General features: G+C 38.5%; 1 protein-coding gene across 5 annotated transcripts in view; it reads right to left on the bottom strand.

Annotated features, from left to right (window-relative positions):
• The window catches only part of golim4a (golgi integral membrane protein 4a), a 78,864-nt gene that overhangs the window by 44,403 nt on the left and 11,643 nt on the right, over nt 1-22,818 (bottom strand). For 4 of the 5 annotated variants that reach the window (XM_069896871.1, XM_069896869.1, XM_069896867.1 and 1 more), the window contains exons 2-6: nt 17,929-18,003; nt 8,511-8,560; nt 5,074-5,127; nt 647-797; nt 284-366 (exon numbers count right to left, since the gene is read on the bottom strand). In XM_069896871.1, the coding sequence (XP_069752972.1) occupies nt 284-366; nt 647-797; nt 5,074-5,127; nt 8,511-8,560; nt 17,929-18,003 (413 nt within the window). The remainder of the gene's footprint in view (nt 1-283; nt 367-646; nt 798-5,073; nt 5,128-8,510; nt 8,561-17,928; nt 18,004-22,818) is intronic. The other variant, XM_069896868.1, reaches the window with a different exon arrangement.

A 22,818-nucleotide genomic window follows, 5' to 3' on the forward strand; every position in this document is an offset into this window, starting at 1 on the left:
CTGCAGTAATTTTGGAAGCAGATTCAACCACAGCATTCAAAAATTAGCTGGATAAACATCTTAAAGCAAAGAACTTCCAAACCTCTGTGGAAAGCACAAGAAAGTGGAACTAGATTAAATGTTTTACATAGGCTCTGTTTAGATTCAATGGGCTAAATGGCCTCTATGCTGCAAATATTCTATGATCCTTTGATTATAAATCAACTTGGTTAACTTTGTTCACGCTAGGTCAAAAGAAGCAGGCAAGTAACAAGTAAAACTGATGAATAGAACGGAATTTTACCTTCACGTCCTGGAGCTGAACATGAACATCCTGATGGGCCTTCCTCAACTTTTTGTTTTCTTCGAGCAGATTATAAATATTCTCTGTGAACAAAAGTACGATCACTTTGATGAAAGCAGGAGGAAGGTGAGCAGACACGTGGGAGGAAGGAAAGATTAAAAACATCTGTATGAAAATTAAGCTGCAATGTAAATGATACTACTGAGGTCATTTATTTTATCATAATATTTTTGGAGCAATGTACCCTGACTCCACAACGGGAATGGCCATTGATGGTGCCTATAGCGAATTAAAATCCATTCTATCAGATACTTCCCCACATGATGAAGGCAATGGTTACAGACACTAAATTCCCATTGTTACCTTTCATTTTAGCAATTTCCTGTTCCTTTGTTTGCTGTAAATTCAAATACCTCCGACTGTGCTCATTCATTGCTCTACTGTGGTCTTCTCCAAGTCTTAGATGTTCCCCATGAAGGCCAGTATATTGCTTCCTCAAATCTTCATGCTGACTCTGTATGAACATACAGCTTTCTGAGAAAGGCAAGCTCAAAAACTCAGAAAATCCAATAGGTTTATGCCAGTGCCCAGCTATAATATAACATGCCGCTTAACGTCCACAATACGTTCTGTGAAACACCATATTACTGTATATATCCAATACGTAGCAAGACTAAATGGGAAACTGAGATAAATTAAACTGTTAACATTTTTTTTCATTTTTTAAAACTTTTATGTAAAAACTTTGTTAGTCTACATCACACACAATTCAACAGAGGATCAGGAACATCCACATCACTGTTCTCAACTTCCTCGTTGTCTTCCACTGGAAGAGTTTCAGGTCAAATAACCTCCAGTGATGAACTGTCACTCTGCAATGCCTGAAGGACTTTGCTGAGGTGTCGACTTCTTCAGGAATATGTCCAGGTTGTTTGCACAGTTTGCTTTTTTCTTTTCTTCATAAATTTCTTTCAGCAAACACTACTTGAGCATTCCTCTCTATCAGTGAAAAGTGTTCAGTGTTTGGGTCCATCTCTTCAGCAAGCTGTTAAGGTCAGCATAGAATTTGGCCAACCCCTTAACAGTGAACCTCTTCTGCACCTGTTCTTCTCCTTCTGCAGTTTGCTTTTCCCTTGCCTCTTGTTCAGTTGCAGATACGTCAACTATCTCTCGTTCTTGTGTTCCCCGATCGGGATTTCTGATTGAACTCCGTTATAACCCTATTTGACCATGGACGTATATCCGGTTGGACAATGAGCGGCATACACCTGTACTGCAAAATGGCAGTGATGTTTGACGTTGAAATAGAAAAGCAATGCTGTAGAAATTCAGCAGATCAAACAGTGTAATGTAGTTGAGCCTAGTTTACAATCAAAAGTAAGGCTTTCAAATATGCCCAGTTAAGGGAGAGGCCTCTCTCAGCCTTGCTCAAGAATGTTCCCTTATCCCTTATCTAAAAGTCTTCACTTCATGTGGACTATTGGGAACTGTTAGTACACAATATGCAATGAAGTGGCTAAAGTGGGTCCCATTAAGGGATCTTTAACAAAATAGGAATCGTCTTATGCCTTCTGAATGAATACCTAATAGGACTGAATTTCAGAAATTTTCTTTATTGAATACTAGATCCATTTCTCTGTCCTTTCCATAGTTTTTTTAATCAATACAAACTCTTACAAGGCAAGCAATTCCACTTCACAACATTAACATAAATCTATGAAAACCTTTGTAACTTAAGTTCAATACAGCTACATTCATAGCAGGATCTTCTCACTTTTGCATTTTGCAAAGTCTCTATGATAGCTGACAGTTATCTGATTTTCATATTGATTTCAATCGGAACAACTACTGCAAGAGAATCTGTTTCTCAACTGGCCTTGACAGGGTTCATTTTCTTAAAACTCAGTAAATTAAACTCATTTCTGTTGGGTACTTCTATATTACTGGATGCATGCTGAACTACTTTAAACTTGTACACTACTAAATATTGCAGCATAATTCTTATCTAGGGAATAACCACTTACATGAATATTTCTAACAAGATTTATATAGAGAGAAAGAGAGAAAGAGTTGATGATCAGGGTACAATTGAATGATTTGCTATACATTTTACAATGGGCATATAAAATAAAATTTGAGGGTACACATGTAGAGCACCAGTTACTTTTCCTTCATTTCTATCAATAGGTTCAGGGACTCCTTCTCTGTATTTATATCTGTGTTAAAAATAAAACCTGCATCCTACTTCTTGATAACTTCACTCCTCCTCTTTGCAGTCACAGATGAGAGTTTCGGATAACACTGAAAAGTCTACTGAGCAGGACTACTGGTAATTTTTAAAAAAATCTCAACGCTGGAATCTGAATTAAAAACAGAAAATACTGGAAAAATCAGCAGGTCTGACAGTGTATGCGGACAGAGAAACAGGTCTGGGGCCATTCATCAGGAACACTGTAAATAATGGCAAACTTCAGCTCATAAAATTTGTAACGCGGATGCGTTAAACTAATATGAGACACTAGGATTAATTTGGAAAATTAATATTGGAGCTTGAGATGGACTTCATTCAACTTTGCATGACATGCAAATAATTACCAAAGTACAAGAGACAGGCAATATTTGGTTTTGAATGCATTAAAAATAAATTATTTCATGCCTCCATTCATCAAATAATTTATTGTTTTCAGTTGGAAAGCAAAATTTCAGGGCAGTGTATCTATTTTAGAAGACATTTTATTAAGTTCATACATAACGATTAAAATTTAAGTTTGAAATGGTGACCTTTTTTGTTACAAGATTGTATATAATCTATTTTTAATCACCTATTGTGTTAGTCCATAGCAGAACAAATCAACATTCATTTCTTGAATGGAAGGCAGTCTCAGCATTATATATAGTCAGCTCATGTAATGCTGAGAATGCCTTCCATCTTCCATTCAAGAAGTGAATGTTGATTTGTTCTGCTATGGACTAAATATATATATATATATATATATACACACACAAACAAAATTCATTGGGGATTGCTCACATTAGGCTTGGCTCAGTTGAAGCAGGCACGCCTTTCTGGGAGGTTAAAGAGTCAAGCCCCGTGGTAGAAACGTAATACAAATTGATGCATCCAATTGGAGGCTAATTATAGTTGCCAGTGATTTTAAAAGGAATGCAGCAGTTCTAGCATTTCTGAATTATCTTCCCATTTTCAAGTGTGAAGTCTTCACCTTCAGCTCTAATTATATAGGTGGTTTCATCAAGCTCTAATTATATAGATGGTTTCATCATATTCTAATCACAGTCAAAGATATCATATTGGTTATGCTACTTAATTCATAACTAATGTTGAGATTAATTATTTTCTATTTCTGGTATGGCAATCAGTGGTGAGCGGGGTACCCCAGGGTCGATGCTGGGTCTGCAACTGCTCACGATATATACATTATTGATCTAAAAGAGGGGACTGATGGCACAAAATTTAGTGGAAAAGCAAATTGTCCAGAGAGGTATAAATAGGTTAAGTGAGTGGGCAAGGGTCTGGCATATGGAGTATAAGATTGGCAAATGTGAAGTTAACCACTTTGGAAGGAAGAATGGAAGATCAGATTATTATTTAAATAACAAGTGATTACAGTGTGCTGCTGTACAGAAGAACTGGGGAGGGCTTGTGTAATGAATCACAAAAGGTTACTTTGCTGTTGCAGCAGGATGTCAAGAAGGCAAATGGAATGTTGGCTTTCATAGCTAGAGGGATGAAATTTAAGAGCAGGGAGATTATGCTACAACTGTCTGTACAAGAAACTGGTGAGGCTGCACCTGGTGCACTGCATACAATTCTGGTCTCCTTACTTGAGGAAGGGTGTACTGGTTTTGGAGACGGTGCAGAGGAGGTTCACTAGGCTGATTCCAGAGATGAGGGGATTAGTTTATGAGGAGAGATGTACTCACTGGAATTTAGAAGAATGAGAGGGGATCTTATAGAAATGTATAAAATTACGAAAGGTAGACAGATAGAGGTTGGTAAGTTGTTTCCATTGATGAGGAGACTATAACTGGGGACATAGCCTCAAGATTCAGGGTAGCAGATTTAGAACTGAGATAAGGAGGAACTGCTTTTCCCAGTGGGCAGTGAATCTATGGAATTCGCTGCCCATTCAAGCAGTGGAAGCTACCTCAGTAAATAAATTTAAGACAAGGTTGGATAGATTTTTACATAGTAAGGAAATTAAGGGATATGGGGAAAAGGGAGGTAGGTGGAGATGAGCCTTTCATCAGATCAGCCATTGAATGGTGGAGCAGATTCAATAGGCCGGATGGCCGAATCCTTCTCTAATTTCTTCCGTTCTTATGTTCTTATTCAAAGTATCTGACCGTCATTGGTAAGGTCAGTTTGCACCGCCCATCCCCAATTTGCCCTTGATGAGATAGGGGTGACTCAGCTTCTTGAATCACAGCAATTCTCAGCTTGCTAACCCTTGACTTCACAGTGTATTGTTTCAATTTAATAGAAATTATATATATTATTGATTATCTGGAGCATTACTCTGGAATGGTTCCATTTGTAATGTTGAATAAAGTCATTCACAATGAATCTATATACACATAAAAATCCTCTTAAATTCTCTGCATATTAAGTGTAATTAGGTATTTTTACAATCATAATTTGCTGCAAAGATATGAAGTTATACTTACATTATATGCTATAAATTATTGGGAAATCAGTGAAGAGATTTTCGTGATATTTGAACAAGCTTATTTTATTGAATGTCCAATTGATATAAAGACAACAGACCCACCTTCAGCATTTTGTGCTGTACACTGAGAGCACTGTATCGGTTATTGGAATCCTGCTGCAAAAAAAAAGTTTGGCTTGTCAGTTTGTTAGGATTTGACTGCATGTTCATGGTTTAATTTCAACAAGAAACAGTAAAGGGCCAAAATACAAGCATAGTAGAAGGAAAAATACAGGTTTTTTTCAACAGGATGTCAAGTTCAGAAATTTATGGTTGCTGGGGGAGCAGTTAGCCTTGAACAATGACAAGAGCGACGTTAATCCTTGGAATACCAGGACTATAATCTGTCAGGGAATTGAATCCTGGAAAAATAACTTGCCTCACTGATATGTAAAGACAAACTGCAACAAGTTCAATGGACAAGTTGAAAATTAAATGCAGGTCATCGGAAGAAACACTGGATTTGGACATTCACTAAGGTAGCCCCCAAGATGTATCTGCCATTCACTTAAATTTTAAAAAAGGTTTCGAATCCTTGTTTATTTAAACTTTTGTATTTAGGGATACAGCATGGTAACAATTTCTTCCAGCCCATAAGCCCTTGCTGCCCAAATATGCCAATTAACTTACAAACCCCAAATGTTTTTGGAAGGTGGAGGAAAAGTGGAGCACCAGCAGGAAACCCACAAAGACATGGGGAAAACGTACAAACTCCTTACAGACAGCACCGGATTCAAACCATAGTCAACGGCGCTGTAATAGTGTTGTGCTTAACTGCCTCTCTAATCATGCAACTCTAATATCACACAGTATTAAACTGTTACTTCTGGATGAATTCACTACCAAAGATCTCAACACTACTGATTGCTGATGAAGTTCTGTAAATATAGAGGAAAATATCTGACAGCCTAATTTTTGACTGGGCAGCCAGCAACATGTTGCCCATACCTAACGTAGCTGAAAATAGGTGAATGATAGGTACATGGTAAAGATGTAAAACATTTGTACCTTAAATAACCAAAGATTATGATATAATTTGATTCAGGTGTTTAGAGAAATAGAACTGCTTATCTCAGGAGTGGAAGGAGGACCTTTGGCTCACCGTGTCCCACATCCTGCCTTTCCTCTCACATTCCATCAACTTCCCCCACCTTGTAGCCACACTTTGGCCATTTACAGTTCCAAATGAAATGACCAACCAGCACATCTTTGGGATCACAGGAAAAGGGAACTCGCCCCATCAAGTCTGCTCTGCAACTCCACCCTGAGCTAAACCATTCTCATATCTAGTCCCAATTTCCGGCCTTTTCCCTATATCCTTTGATATCCTGACTAATTAGAAACCTATCAATTTCTTCCTTAAACTCCCCCAATAAGCGGGCCTGTATATGGCAATGACCCAAATCCACGACCCTCTGGCTAAAGAAATTTCTCCTCATCTCTGTTTTAAATGGATACCTTCTAATTCTTAGATTCAGCCACCAAGGGAAACATCTTATTTACATCTATTCTGTCCAGTCCTTTCAGTATTCAAAATGTTTCTAAGAGATCCCCTCTCATTCTTCTATACTCCCATGAATACAGTCCAAGAGCTGATAAACATTCCTCATATTTTAGCCCATGCATTCCAGGAATCATCCTGATAAATCTTCTCTGTACTCTTTCCAACATTATTACATCCCTACTAAGATATGGGGCCCACACCTGCACCCAGTATTCCAAATGTGGTCTCACCAGTGCCCCATAGAGCCTCATCAACACCTCTTTATGCTCATACACTATTCATTTTGAAATGAATGCCAACATAGCATTCACTTTCTTTACTGCCGATCTAACCTAGTGGTTAACCTTTATGTTATCCTGCACGAGGAGCCCCCCCAAGTCCCTTTGCACTTCCGAATTTTGAATTTTCTTCCCATCCAAATAATAATCTTCCAATTTATTTCCTATTCTAAAATATCCAACCATATATTTTTCAACATTGTAGCTCATCTGTCATTTCTTTTCCCACTCTCCTAAGCTGTCTAAGTCTCTCTGCAACCTTTCAATTTCTTCAGCACTTCCTACTCAACCACTTATCTTGGTGTCATCTGCAAACTTCGCCACAAAACTATTCAATCCATAATCTAAATCATCAATATGCATTGTAAAAAGAAGCGGCCCCAACACCAACCCCTGCGGTGCACCACTAGTAACTGGCAACCAACCAGAACAGGATCCCTTTATTCCCATCCTTTGCTTTCTGCCCACCAGCCAATGCTCCACCCAATCTAATATCTTCCCTGTAATTCCATAGGCTCTCATCTTATTAAGCATTTTCTTATGTGGCACCTTATCGATGGCCTTTTGAAAATCCAAATAGACCATATCCACAGCCTCTCTCTTGAACATTCTACTCAAGATTCCAATAAGTTGGTCAGGTAGGATTTTCCCTTCATGAAACCATCATGTCATGCACCTCGGGGTATTTCATCACCTCGTCCTTGAGGATCGATTTCAATATCTTTCCAATCACCGGCGTCAAACTAATAGGCCTAGAATTTCCTTTTTTTGGCCTCCCTCCTTTCTTAAACAGTGGAACTATATTTGAGACCTTCCAATTCTCCGGAACCATGCCAAAATCTATTGATTTCTGGAAAATCATTTCCAATGCCTCCACAATCTCCAAAGTCACCTCCTTCAGAGCCCATGGGGGACTTAACTATCTTTAGTCCATTTAGCTTATTGAGCACTATCTCTCTCGTAATCTTGCCTGTACTTAATTCTATTCCCTGAGACCTCTCAGATAATATTGATGAAAAATACTCATTTAGTTCCTCTACCATCTCTTTGTTACCCATTATAATTTCTCCAGCATCATTTTCAATTCAAGATGAAAGTGGAGTACCTGGAGGAAACCCACAATCAAAGAGAGAATGTGATTCCAGGGTCCAGATCAAGTCCCCCAGTAATGTATCTGAAAAGGATTTTTCCAGTTACACCACATCAAACTCAACCCCTCCACAATCACTGCCAGCTTTCTAAATTATTTATTCTCCTCCTTCTCCTAGAAACTATCTGACTCTGGGTGAGTGAGGTCTTTGCCTCCTAAAGCATAAAAGCATCGCAATTACATAAGACAGTCTGGATGGACCAATAGTTCTCTTCCTAGCCATTGTTTTTACATATGCTCTGAAATAATTTTGCTCAAAACCATTTTTCCAATTTAAATAACAAAGAAATCACGGTGCTCATAACTTGAGTAAAACAAATCTCATGCACTTTCTCACTACATGGCAAAAAAAAAAAGAACCTGGGTTATTCCACTTTGTATTGGGTCAACAAACTAAATGGAATTTTGCATTTACATTATACCATGACAAATTTATTCAAGTCAGCAACAATTAAAGTTGTATTTGGAAACGTTTCATTAAAGTGCACAAAGTAAGTGGATTTTGCATTCAAGTGCAAAGCTTAAACATAATATTATGCCTACTGGTCCTCAGCAACTCATTACTAACCTTTTCTTTGTTCAATGCTTCTTGTGCTTCTAACTTATAAACCAAATAATCTAAAAGTAGAAATAAATAGAAAGTTAATATTCAGGTTGATTGAATTGAGAAAGTTGTAAACCATCAGTTATAATGACAAGTAAATAAAACTGTACAGACAAGAAATGTTAAACTTTGTCCTTTGCTAATGTCCTGACTCAGTAACAAAGGCAGGTGGAGGCCATGAATCGCTAAGCAAGAAAGAGGAAATAAAAGTAATTTTATTGCTTTCAGGGTCATCATACAGCAATAGCAATGGACCTAACTAATTAAGGTGATCCCTAAACTTATGAAAAACTATACTTTAGTAAAACGTGCAACCACAGATTTTAAAAAAATAAGATTAGTGATCTTGAAAAAAGACTAACCAGTTACATAATGGGCACTTCTGTAAACATAACTTTACATATCCCCACACCAAGTAGCAGGTTTAATTGCTGCCTAGTTAGTCAGCTCCACTCTTACAATGCTAGAGAATAATTATTTAAGACTGGCTTAATTCCAGCAATTCTTTTTACTTCACACTTACAGAAACTTTTAGAATCTGTAGCTCCCACTTTTCCAAGCATTCAGCTGCAATTAAACCTTTACTACCTTCTCCAAGACAATGGTAACACTATCAGTTCAATGTCTCATGATGTTAACCCTATCACAGTTACAGGTTGAGTACCCCTTATCCGAAGTTCCAAAATCCTCTAAAATCTGAAACTTTTTTCATCTATGGTCCCGTAATAGAGTTCAGAAATCCCGATCGGAGAACGGGACATAGCGGATGCAAGTATTGCATTATAGTGTAGATTTTTCAATATTTATCTACTTCAGTTAATTTGTGCATATATAAATTTTTGTAATGCAGTGTAAATGCATGTATCTTTAAGTCTGAGTGAATGAGTGCATTTTTTAAAAGGTGTTCCAAAATCCAAAACATTTCTGGTCACATGCTTTTTGGATAAGGGGTACTCAACCTGCATCCCCTTTGTTCTCTCCACTCTTCTCCCCTCTGCAATTTAAACATGTTTCCAAGGACTTGTCAATTAAAAAAAATATTTTATTTAAAATTTTATCTATACATGTAATCATAAAAATACAAAATATAGTAATCAAATATTGATATCAGTTCAATTATTAATGATGGTAGAAACCCCCAAACCCCCTCCCCTACAGTAAATCCCCATATAGTAAGAAAGAAAAAGGAAGCAAAGAAAGAAGATAAAGAAAGACAGAAAAGAGAAAAAGACTTGATTGCCAAGTCTGCGCACCTCACAGTTCTAACCATTTACATTTTTAATTCTTCCAAGGAGGTTAATGAGGTTCTCAAAGCTTAGGGAAAATACCTATAAATTAATACCAACAGTTTGTAAATAGAGGTGCCAAGTTTTCAAAAATACATCATATTTATTTCTTAAATTGTAAGTAATCTCTCATGGGGGATGCAGCTATGCATTTCTCCATTCCATCGCTCCATTCCCAGATAAGAATCCCATTTCCAAGTTACTGCTATACATTTTCCTGTTACTGCTAATGCAATTTTTACAAATTATTTTTGATATATGGTTAACTTCAGTTTTGATCTTAACCCTACAATATTACTTAATAAAAACAATATTGGATTTTGTGGAAATTTAATTCCTGTAACCTGTTCTAAAAAAGTTCCCAAATTTATCCAAAAAGATCTCACTTTCGGACAGGACCAAGTAGAGTGTAAAAAAAAAAGTACTTATCTCCTGGCCACATCGAAAACATTTGATCTGATAAATCTGACATCAATCTATTTTATTTCCAGCAGTGATAAATATAGTTGATGTAGAAAATTATATTGAACTAATCTATACCTAATATTTGCTGTATTTTTCATACTGTCTCTACATAGTTCGGACCAATTTTGTTCATCAATATTAATATTTAAATCTACCTCCTATCTCTGTCTGGGTCTATGTATCCCCTGCTTAGGAGTTCCAATTTGCAATAAATTGTACATGGCTGAAGTAATTTTTTTAATATTTCTATTATGAATCAACATCTCCACATCACTACATTTCGGAAGTGACATCAATAGACCCAATTGACCTCTTAAATATGCTCTTAGTTGGTAATAACAAAAAAGTTTATTATTTTATATCCTGAACATATTTTTTAATTGCTAAAATGACATTAAATTCCCTCCTTCGTAGCAATCTTCTATAGATCTAATTCCTTTATGAGACCAAATATTTAAAAATTGATTATCCATTGTAAATGGAATAAATCTATTTTGAGTCAGAGGCATTTTACATAACACAATTCCCCTTGTTCTAATTTCAGCATTTATCTTATTCCAAATATTCATCAAATGTTTCAATAAAGGAGTTTCTCTCTCATCAGATATCAATTTCAGTTCCCATTTGCATATGAAATCTTCTTGTATTTTATAAATTTCTATATTAATCCATGCTGACCTCTCCTTCAAAAAAAGAAGCAAGAAATCTCACTTGAGCTGCCTCGAAATAATTTTTAAAATTTGGGCTGTAGACTTCCCAATTCAAATTTCCATGTTAATTTATCTAAATAAACCCTCGACCTCTTTCCATTCCAAAGAAAATTTCTTATATATTTACTTAATTCTCAAAAAGACTTCTGTGGTAATGGTACAGGTAATGCTTGAAATAGATACTGTACTCTAGGAAATATGTTAATTTTAACACAATTAACTCTGCCCAATATTGTCATTAACAAAGGTGAGTGATCAGATAAAATTCTTGGTTTGTAATCAACGTGGTAAATTCTATCGCGCTTGTCAATTTCTGATGCAAGACCATCAACCTGAAACCTTAATTTGGTAGTTTATCTTCCACAGACTCTGCATGATTTGCTAAGTATTCACGGCATTTTTGCTTTGGTTTTGTAAATCAAGCATTTTTCAGTTTAATCAGTGAAGAAAGGAGTGGCAATCTTTGGAAACTTAGAGCAGAAAGCATGGTAGGGAAAGAAAAGTTGCTGATCAGCAACTTATCCAAGAAGGGAAGTCTAAAATGTTGTGTTACTTTCAATGTAATGACATGTTATACAAAAATTAAAATTCACTGTAAAGATTATGTTCATTTACATATTCTATTTGCATAAGTCATTATGTCAATCGATAATTTTTTTTCATACAAAATTCTAGTATTCTTCATAGGATGAGTGCAGTGTCCACACCATCATATGACTAGATATTATGAAGTGAGTGTCATATTCGGATTAGAAAGGATGAAAATCTGAGGGACGCACAAGAACAGTGCAGATTCAACATTTGTATCAGCTATGCACATGCTATACAAATATCCTCAGTCAGTAATGCCCAATATGAACAACCCAGTGCGAGATGCAACAACTGAAAAGAGGATGATTGGTCAATAAGAAATATTTATGAAGAAAAAGTACCTTTTAAACTGCACCATCTCCTTTACCACATTCAAAGGGCCTAATACCTAGGAAAAACACGAGAGATTGCAGATGCTAGAATATGGAGAAAATAACAAAAAACTGGCTGAAGCTCAGCAGGTCGAGCAGAAAAAGAATGGTCCATGTGTCAGGTCAAAATCCTTCAAGACTGAGCATGCAGAGTGGAGTCAACCTTTTCGTCCAGAAGCGTTCTGACTTGAAATGTTGACTATTCTTTTTCTACCACTATTGCTGTTCAACCCACTGACTCCTCCAGCAAATTGTTTTGAACAGCCTAATCTACTGTGGCCTGGCACCAAAATACTTGGGCCTTGTGAATTTGTTATAGGCCATTCTCCAAGTACGTTCATGTATTGCTGCATGTATTATTTCATAAATGCAGGCCTACCGCACACCAATTTGCACTCAAATCTTACTGAAATGCTCGAGCGACTCCTGGTGGACAAGAACAATGCATTTGTAATAATCGTATTTCTGAATTGTTTATTGGGAGATGCTGTACCAAACAACATGGAAAATACTCCTGCCATAGAAATCATCGAGAACTGAGTGTGTAGGCCTTAAAGTATTTTCAAATGTGGCCAGCAAGGAAAATCCTAACTAAATCAATCATACTATTCTGTATGAAGAAACGAACAAACTCAAAACTACATCAGGACAGAATTTACTGGCATTTGATAAAGAATGGGCTTATCATGACTTTGTGTGGGACAGATCACATCTTAAGGACTAAGTTTTCTGAAGAGGCAATGAAGATAACTGATGAGGGAAGGCAGTGATGTTATCTGCATGGACCTTGGTAAATCATCTATTTTGTAAGGTCTCTCATTGTTGAATAATCCAGAAGTTTAAACATTTGGAATGCATGGAGGCTTCATCGATTGGATTCAAAATTGGTTTGGCACATTAGTAAATTTGCAAATGACACGAAATTTGTGGAGCTGTAAACAGCAAAGAAGATTGTTAAAGAACAGAGTAGGATATAGATCAGTTGGAGATATGGACAGAGGAATGGAAGAGATTTTGGAGAGGGTGCAGAAGGGCTTCATCAGGATATTTCCTGGATTAGACTATTAGTTTTAAGGGAGGTTAGACAAATGTGGATTGTTTTCTCTAGCACTTTAGAGGCTGAGAAATTACCTGAAAGAACTATATAAAATTATGGGAGTGATAGTGAGCACAGATAGTCAGAATCTTATTCCCAGGGATAGAAAATTGAAATATGAGAGTCCATGGCTTAAGGTGAGAGGGAAAGTTTAATGATGTGCTAGACAAGTGTTTTTTTTTATATACACAGAGTGGTCAGTGTCTGCAATGCACTGCCAGGGGAAGCAGATATTGCGATTGTAATGTTTCTTTTATTACAATAAAGAAACTTTTGTTCTTTTTAACCAAGTAGATTTATTAACTACCATCACTAAGAACAGAACATATACAGGCAGGTACTCTTGTGGAGACAGCCACATGAATCTGCCCAAGATGCAACAGCGTTTTCCAGATGCCACACACTCCGTCTCCAACTTCTCCTGATGGTAGCACTCGATCACTACAATGATGGAACTTAAGAAGTATTTACACAGGCACAGATCACGCAAGGAATGAGGGATATGGATCATGTACAGGGAGATACGATTAATTTAATATAACATCATGATTCCCATTGACATTATGGCCAAATAACTTGTTCTTGCACTGAACTGTTGTGTCTTGAAGTAATTTATGGTGGAATAAAAAAACACAATAGCAAGTTTGGTAGATTTCTGTTGAGCATGCATAGTTAAATAATTGCTGGTGATTGGAAGTTCCACAAAACTCCATATAACCATATACACCACAGTTTGGCCCTACTAGTCCATGCCGGAACAAATCCCCACCCTCCTAGTCCCTTGGACCATTGCTAATTTCCTTGTAAAAGCAGGATTGGTGGTGCATTTTAATAAAAATTCACCAAGAGATTGTTACTATTATTTGTGTGTGTGTGTGTGTGTGTGTGTGAGTGTGTGTGTGTGAGTGTGTGTGTGTGAGTGTGTGTGTGAGTGTGTGTGTGTGTGTGTGTGAGTGTGTGTGTGTGAGTGTGTGTGTGTGTGTGAGAGTGTGTGTGTGTGTGAGTGTGTGTGTGTGTGTGTGAGAGTGTGTGTGTGTGTGTGTGTGTGAGAGTGTGTGTGTGTGTGTGTGTGTGAGTGTGAGTGTGTGTGTGAGTGAGTGAGTGAGAGGCCAGAAGTTATCACAAAGGAAGTGAGAGAGGCTAAGTGATCAGACTGCTGCAAACTCATTAATCCTTGTCAAATTGCTTCCTGAGATATGTCCTTTCATACGAATGCTTGTCACAACTCCCCTCTTCCATGCGTAGGGCAAAAACGTGCGACTTCCATGATGCTTCCAAAACCCAGGCATAGGTCAGATGAAATGAACTTCACAATGGTCATGATCCAATGAAGCAATTCTCCTGCTTCCTTTACCCAGATATGGGTCAATCAAAATGACCATTACAACGGTCATGATAGTTCAATAATTTCCCCGACAAGGAGAATCAGCAGAATTGTCTATTTCACACAAAGTCATTCCATCTCTGTGTTTATCAGATGGCTGGCTGATCAAAACTAAAACCTGTTTCTTTAAGTGTCCCAATCACATGACTCAATCACATGACTCTCTCTCTCTCTCTCACCATCTGTTTTTCCTGAATAAACAACCATTGTCCTTTTTTTCTTCCAGAGTATCAACTTTTGTTTATAGTTAATACTTAACGGTGCCACTTCGTCTCGCCACAAGTGTGAATGGATGAAACTTGCATTAATCCTTAAAATGACAGTCACTAAATGAAATGTGAGCTTGTAATAAGAGTAACCCTTTTATAACACTGCAAGGCATAAAGGTGGTCCCCATATTTCCACAAATCCATAGGGCCCTCAGGCCCCCATGTTGTATTCTGCTTGCCTACCTGCACATCCAAGAATCAGTTAAAGTTGGCAATTTGAAGCAGATCCACATTTGTTTTCAGACAGAATGGAGTGTGTTTGCCGCTGGTGCCACAGTAGATGCTCAGGTGGATGTCGATGTATACACCAACTTTGTTATTGAGTATATAAATAGGTGTGCGGACAGAGTAAAATCACAGAAAAAAAATTAAAATATTCGCAAACCAGGGTTGGCTGTTTGTTCAAAGATAGAGATTCAGCCTTCAGATCTGGAGACCAGGAGTTATATGGATTAGCCAGGACCAACTTAAAGAGGGGAATCTCTCGGGCTAAACATATACTAACAGAAGATCGAAGAGCACCTCGTATCCTCTGACTCACGGTGCATGCGGCAGGGAATACAGATCATCACGGATTATAAATCATCTGGTATAGTGCCTGTTTCTAGCTGCGACCCCCTAAAATTCCCCGAGGAGCTTAATTATTTTTATGCTTGTTTTGATTGAGTGAATAAGAAAGTCCCTTTCAAGGTGGATCTTTTACCGAATGAATTACCTCTCTTAATTTCCATTACAGATGTATGGGCCATCCTGAGTAAGGTGAATGTACAGAAGGCAGCTGGACTGGATGGCATATCTGGTCTTGTGCTTAGAGCCTGCACAAATCAGTTGGCTGGAGCCTTTACAGACATTTTCAATCTGTCCCTGGCCAAAAGCTGTTGTTCCAACAAGCTTTAAAACTGCTACAATCATGCCAGTGCCAAAGTGCACTACTGCCAAGAGTCAAAATGACTACCATCCAGTTCCACTTACTCCCTTCATCGCAAAGTATTTTGAAAGGCAGGTTCCGTCTCACTTAAGATTTTGTTTTCCTGCCACTATGGATCAACGTCAATTTACCCATCGTACTAACAGGTCAACAGAGGATGCCATTTCAACAGTGCTACACTCTACTTTGACTCATCTTGATGGACCTAACTCTTACGTTAGAATGTTATTCATCGATTACAGTTCAGCTTTCAACACTGTTGTACCATCACAGCTGATAACCAAACTTTGTTTGTATGGTATCAGCCCTTCCCTTTGTAACTGGATTCTGGATTTCCTTACTAACATCTCAATCTGTTAGGTTGGGCAATATTTTTTTCCTCCAATCTCACCTTGAAAACCAGAATGTCCTAGGGTTGTGTGATGAACCCCCTTTTGTATTCCATCTTTACCTCTGACTGTGTTCCTATGTATAGATGTTCAAAACTAAAACACAGTGTAACTAATTAGGATTTAACAGGGAAGCTATTAGGAGGGATGTGATTAAACATGGAAAAACGATCTCCTATTTTGATGGTGCACTTTGATTTCAACACTGCCATTGTATTTCCAAAAGGAACACATTAAATGACTCTCAAACCCAATTTGCTGATTGTTGCACAATCAGTGGGCTTAATATTCTTTCCTCAAGTAAGTCAAGTCCAATAAGAGTACATGTGCTAACTTGAGGGGAGGTCAGAGAACAAATGAAAATCTGTTTTTTTTTAAAATGGCAGAATTTCAGATCCTAAAAATTAATGCCAGAAGCCTGTTAGATCAGGGTTTTCAATATTTTCACACAAAAGTGGTAAACTGACCAAATTCAATGTTTTGTAGGTACCTATGGAGTTCCTTGTACAATAATCTACTACATTCATCCAAAGCAAAGAGGTGGCCAATGCATACAAGAAGAAAATTCAACCTCCACACAGATTAAATGTATCGAGTGCAAGCGGGCAAATATCCAATCAATGGATTCATTTTCAATTGGTTGTTCTTTCCCCAACCAAAAAAAAATTTAAGGGCCAAGTAAAATATCGGCAGTAAACCACAAAACCTATGTCTGGGAAAAAATCATAATGGAAATGTCTTCAGAAAAGAAATTCCATGTTCATTTACAAATCAGAGTGCAAAATTGGGCATAAAGAATTATTTGCTTCTATTTTCCAGCTGATGCAGTTGAGCTACTTTATGTGACATAGAATTTTGAGGATGGATGTCAGGACTTCATTTATTTCCCCAAGGAAAAATTCAAGCTAATTCAATTCACTCCCCAATTATCTCCTGCAAATGGATGGGAAACTAATGGACATTGGTAACTTTTACAATTGCAGAGCAGGTAAAAGTTACAATATTCTCTGACCAGCCTGAGTCTTTCCAATTGTACACAGCAAGATAACAAGTTTCAGTAGTTGCACTTCTACATCTCATAGATCTTGTTGTCCTCCTCCTCCACCAACCACCATTCATGCAGTCGAAAATTCTGGCATTATTGCTATTCTCCCACTACTAAACCTTATACTTACAATTATCTTAAGGTCAGAAACTAATTTCTCCAAATGTCAATTATTCTATGCTCTTTGTAGCTCAACAATTCTAAAATCACTTTATTCTCCCTAAAAAGGTTTTTGATGCAATAATGATAATGACAAAGTCTTGCAATTATATTAAATCTTTAATGTTAAAATATCTTAAAGAATGTAGAATTACTCCTATAAATTAGGAAATGTAGGATGCAGAAGAATCCAAGATCAAAAGAGTAGAGTGTTAAAAGCTTGAAATGAAGTACCATTGGGGAAAAAAAATCACTACTTTCAATGTTATCTGTGCTGTTAGAGTGAAACTCCAAAAATCCAGACTGCTCGAGCTTTGGGTCAGTCCGGATTTTCTGGATTCTCAGTCAATACTTTTAAAATTCAAATTTAAGAAGGAATTTAAAAAATAGTACAAGTAAATTTTTATAGTTTATTCATTAGGAAATAGAGCAAGCTTCATTTATCAAAACGAGCAGTTTTAAAGAAAAATAAATACCCTGCTATGCATCTGTGGTGTGTGCACGTACGCAAAAGCCCACTAAATATTAAACGTTTGAGAGTTTTCACAAAGTCCATATTCATGGTTGGATCAAATTTTCTTGCATCAAGATTTTTGGACTTTTGGACTGTCATATTTTGTGGGGTAGATGAGCAAGTCAAAATTAGTGAACACAATGAAAAAAGACAAATAACTTAACAGTAATTTTACCTTCTTTAGTCTTTTTGTGTTCATTTCTTTCTTTCTGTAATGATTTTTCTAATCTTGATCTATGTTCATAAACAACTGTAAAAATAATAAGCAGATGGTTAACTGATATGGTTAAAAATTTATCTTGCATTTCTACTTTACTCTTTGACCTATTTAGACATCATTTCAGACCAAAATGCTTTTAACTGTAACAAAACTGGAATCTATAAATGGTGAAAATACCATCATTCTTTATTAATCTTTGCTCTTATTTAAAAGCACGTGTTGGATCCCTTGCAAATGTAAAATGTAGAACATGCTTTGTGAAATAAAAACCGAAAATGCTAGAAATAATTAGATTAGGCAACAACAGTTTCATGTTTCTGATCATTTATTGGGAGAACTGAGGGGGAAAAAAAAACAAGAGATAAAACAAGTAGGAGTGTTGTTGCTTGGCACAATAACCTTTGTTCTAACCACAGATCAAATCTTTAACAGGGACTCCTAATTTCCCCAATCTATGAGCACATCCTTAAATATCCAGTCACTGTTTTCCACAGTTAACATCATTTCCTCTGGAATTATTTACTCAATGGCCTCCAACTTTATAGTCCCACAATCACATGCAGTCTATTTCTACCTCCTCCTTGATATCCACAAGAGAACCTCACTATTATTTACATTATTGAACCCCTGCTTGCCTTATAGTAATTAGTTCTTTCCTTGTCAATATTTATCTGTGGCTCATTATATCTGAAATTCTTCCCTTTCCTTCCACTTCTGCCTTTGAGCTCTCTCAGATCATCATCTCTTCAGCATCTCCATCCTCTACCAGGATGGCTCTTGTTGTTGTACTGTACAACCTTTCATTTGATTCATTTTATCTCTCCCAATAAAGGGCTTTATCATAGAAAAAGCTATGGTTAATAGTAATGCCTGGCTTTTCAGAGCACATGTTAATACGACACTTCCTGTTGAAGTGCTATTTTGGTTCACCTCTTCACCTTTCCTGAGCATTGGTTCAATGCTCCTTTCTACTTTTATCACATTTTTTTTCAGTTCCTATCCTCTCACCTTTGTAAGGTTCAGCTTCAAGTGTTCCTTTTCCTTTCTCAACTTCCTCAGCTCCATCTTTGCTGCTCAATAACTGTTGGATGCTCATCGACAGCCACAACTACACTCACTTTGTTTCCTTTATTCCATTCCATCCCATTCTCGTTTCTCCATCTCCATTACATCTATCCTGATAATACCAGCGTGCCCTTCCAATCTCTTATCCCAACAAAAATTCCCTTCAGCAAGACAAGGTCCTTGACCTTCTCTGTTCCATCTCCCACAAATCTCTTTCATCCCTTCTCTGCCAAAGGTACCATGGGAAGGAGAGGCCACGTGAGTGATGATTGCAGACTGGGTGAAGGCAGTTCAGAGAAATCAATCCCTACAGACTGCTGGTAGATGAAGGGAGGACATTTTGGTTGTGACAAATCGCTGCTACAAATGGTAGCAGACATAATTTTGAATGTGAGGTTTGTTGGAAGGAAAGAGATCTTGACATGGTTCTGGGAAAGATGGAAGGAGATGAGAATAAAAGCACCAGCAAACCTTCCAACGAGGATGTTCAGATGCAAACTGCCCCACTGGTACAGGTGCCACCCTGGAAGAAAGGCCCAATGATGCAAAATTTTGAAGCCTTCCCTCCTGCACCATCACATTAGCCAAATAATGAACTGTATTATCCTTCTGGTTCACTAGTACATGGCATGGAGAGCAATTCTGAGATCATAACCCCTGGATATCCCTTAATTTAGCACACTCCCTGACTCACTTTGCAGGGCCTAGTCACCCTTACAACTGCAACTACAAAATTTGATTTATTAAATTAATAAGATGGTAATTCGGAATATCACATCATTTACGTTTCTTTGAAGATGACATGTTTTGAAATTGGGAAATATTAGAAGGTGTCATCTATACCCTGAGTTGTTCAGGAATCCAAGCCAAGTTCGTTCTGAGAATGATGGGCTCACTTTAGTGTCTTTGCCTAAAAGCAATTTCAAATCAAAATAAATTAACAAATTGGCAAATGCAGAGACGATAGGAATCAGGAGCATGGATCTAGTGCTCATTTTCCACAGGTTTTGCTCAGGAAAATGGTTTAATTAACAGCTCTATGAACAGATATTTTTTATCAACTTAACAGTTCTTCCTATTCTAATGTATTGTCGTCATAATATAATGCTGAGCGTGCAAAGCATTATTGGGTTAAGAATATATGGACAAGTCCAAGGTCAGAACTATTAGGGCAATTTTGAACAATTTATTGGGAGAACTTATTATTGGGAGATTTTATTATTTTTCAAGGAATTAATACGATAATCTAGAATCTAATGCCCCAATATTTTTAATATTTCTTAATGTATATTTTCGATAGACCTAATTTGTAGATCAGGGTCTATGTTTTAAAGAATACTGACATAATATTTGATACATTAATTGAAGCAAAAGGAAAATCCAAGGTTTACGACACTACCAGCAAATAATGATGACTATTGTTTGACTCCCACAATAAGAATAAAGCATTCTCATCCAATCCTTTGCATGATCAGTCCAAGAAACCTTTAGCAGAAACATGCAATATGTAGAACACTATAATTTCTTTCAGAGATAATTTGCAGCTGTTAAGTTGCTTCTAATTTGAAATTCAAATAAATTTATTGATGGTCAGCAAGACATACTTCACTAAGATATTGAATCTGGACTTCAATGCAAGCAGGTTGACAATTCCCAGATAAATAACCTGCAGAAAAGTTCACTATAATGACTAGGATGAATCCCACTGGATATATCATTCCTTGCACATCCACACTAGTACCCTCAAAACATGATCTATTTCAGTGGAGTTGCCAGATAATGCTGAAGCAGGATTCCTAATCAATTCTTGTCATCAATCTTAACATTTAATAAATATAAAGCATCCTAAAGATATCAGTCTTAATAAACCATCACTCCAGCACTTACACATCAAAACCAGCCAGTCTGTAATATCTATTTTTTTTTCTGCCAACATCGACATATCTATCTAAATGACAGTCTTTTGTGGTAAATTTTTTGATGACATGGTCATTGTTTATAGAACTTGTACTAATAAGATTGTGCTGCCACACATTTGTTAACTGATGGTTTGTCAGACAAAAAGATCTTTTAGAATCATCCTCATTTGAAAGTGTGGCTTGAGGCGGTATGCCATTAGGCAGGCAAACTGGCCAAAATGGCGCTATCGGGGGTTTCCTCCCGACCTCGGCACCGGGCTCAAAAGCCCGCGCTTGCCGACCCATGTGACACCCCGGTGACATCGGGGGCCCCCAGCGCGTTTCTCAGCCAGGTCTGGGCTGGGAGTATAAGACCAGCCAGGCAGCCTGCAATAAATCAATTTTTTCTCACTGAACACAACCCGTCTGGTTGTGCGATCCTCCAGTTAGCAGAGTAGCCTCTGCTACAATTGGTGACCCTGACAGGTTCGAACGTCTTTGAACCCGACATGAAAGACCCTTCGATCAACGCTATAGCCATCAAGCTTCCTGACTTCTGGGTTCAGGAGCCGGAGACCTGGTTCAGCCACGCAGAGGCTCAGTTTCATCTCTGCCAGATTTCATCGGATTTGACCAAGTTTTACCATGGGATCGCCAGCCTGGACCAGGGCACCGCCAAACAAGTGCTGCATCTCGTTCAGCACCCACCTGCGGAAGATAAGTACGGGACCATCAAGCTGGTGCTCACCGGCTCCCTCGGCCTCTCCAGGCGCCAGCGTGCCACTCAGATGCTGCGCCTCAACGCCTTGGGGGACAGATGTCCAATCAAGTCGATGAACGAGATGCTCACGCTAATGGGCAGATACACCAACTGCCCACTCTTCGAGCGCATCTGCCTGAAGACATCCGGCCGTTACTGTCCCAGGAGAGCTTCGTCAACCATAGGAAGGTCCTCAAAAGGCTCAGGAGCTATGGCTTGAATAGTTCCCAGAAGGCTCACCAGTCCAGCAGGTTACAAGTCACGGGCATGAACACACCAAACCTTTCTCTAGCTCTGCGGTGGAATACCTGGCCCCTGCAGGGGCCTCAAAGAGCATAGCCATCCACTTCAGGCCTCTGCTTCTTCCACCAGAGCTGGGGAGCCAAGTCTCGTAAGTGTCGTCAGCCCCGCTCATTCCAGAGAAACGAGCAGGCCAGCCGCTATTAATGATTGTGGCGGCTGGCTAAGAACACAGCCTTCTCTACCTGCGAGATTCAGTCAGCGGCCAACCCTTCCTCGTCGACACCGGGGCCAGATCGGCGTCATCCCGGCCACAGCCATCGAGTCCCAGAACCGGCCTCGAGGACCTCCCCTCCGTGCAGCCAATTCGACGGAGATCCGAACATATGGAGACAAGACCGTCCACTTCCAGATTGGCCAGCGGAAGTTCTCGTGGAGGTTCATCGTTTCGTCCCTTCCCACCGCCATCCTGGGTATCGATTTCCTCCTCGCCCACAGACTCCTGGATGACATTCAAGGTAGGCGACTGGTAGATGCCCGTACCTTCCAATCCATTCCCCTCAACGCCTCCCACAGAGCAGCCACAGATGGCCACGGTCAGCATGCCCAAGGATGAGTTTCAGCATATCCTGGATGAGTTCCCATCCCTCCTAAAGCCGCAGTTCTCCAGCGCCTCACCACATGTTTCATTACATCCCCACCCAAGGCCCACAAGTCCAAGCCAAGGCACGCCAGCTTCTGCCAGATAAGCTCCAGATAGCAAAGGAAGAGTTCTCACATCTGCAGGAACTGGGGATCATTTGACGCTCCGACAGTCCTTGGGCCTCACAACTCCACCTGGTCCCAAAGTCCTCCGGCGGCTGGCGCCCCGCGGAGATTATC

Source organism: Narcine bancroftii, chromosome 9, assembly GCF_036971445.1.
Source record: "Narcine bancroftii isolate sNarBan1 chromosome 9, sNarBan1.hap1, whole genome shotgun sequence".
Classification (NCBI taxonomy): domain Eukaryota; kingdom Metazoa; phylum Chordata; class Chondrichthyes; order Torpediniformes; family Narcinidae; genus Narcine; species Narcine bancroftii.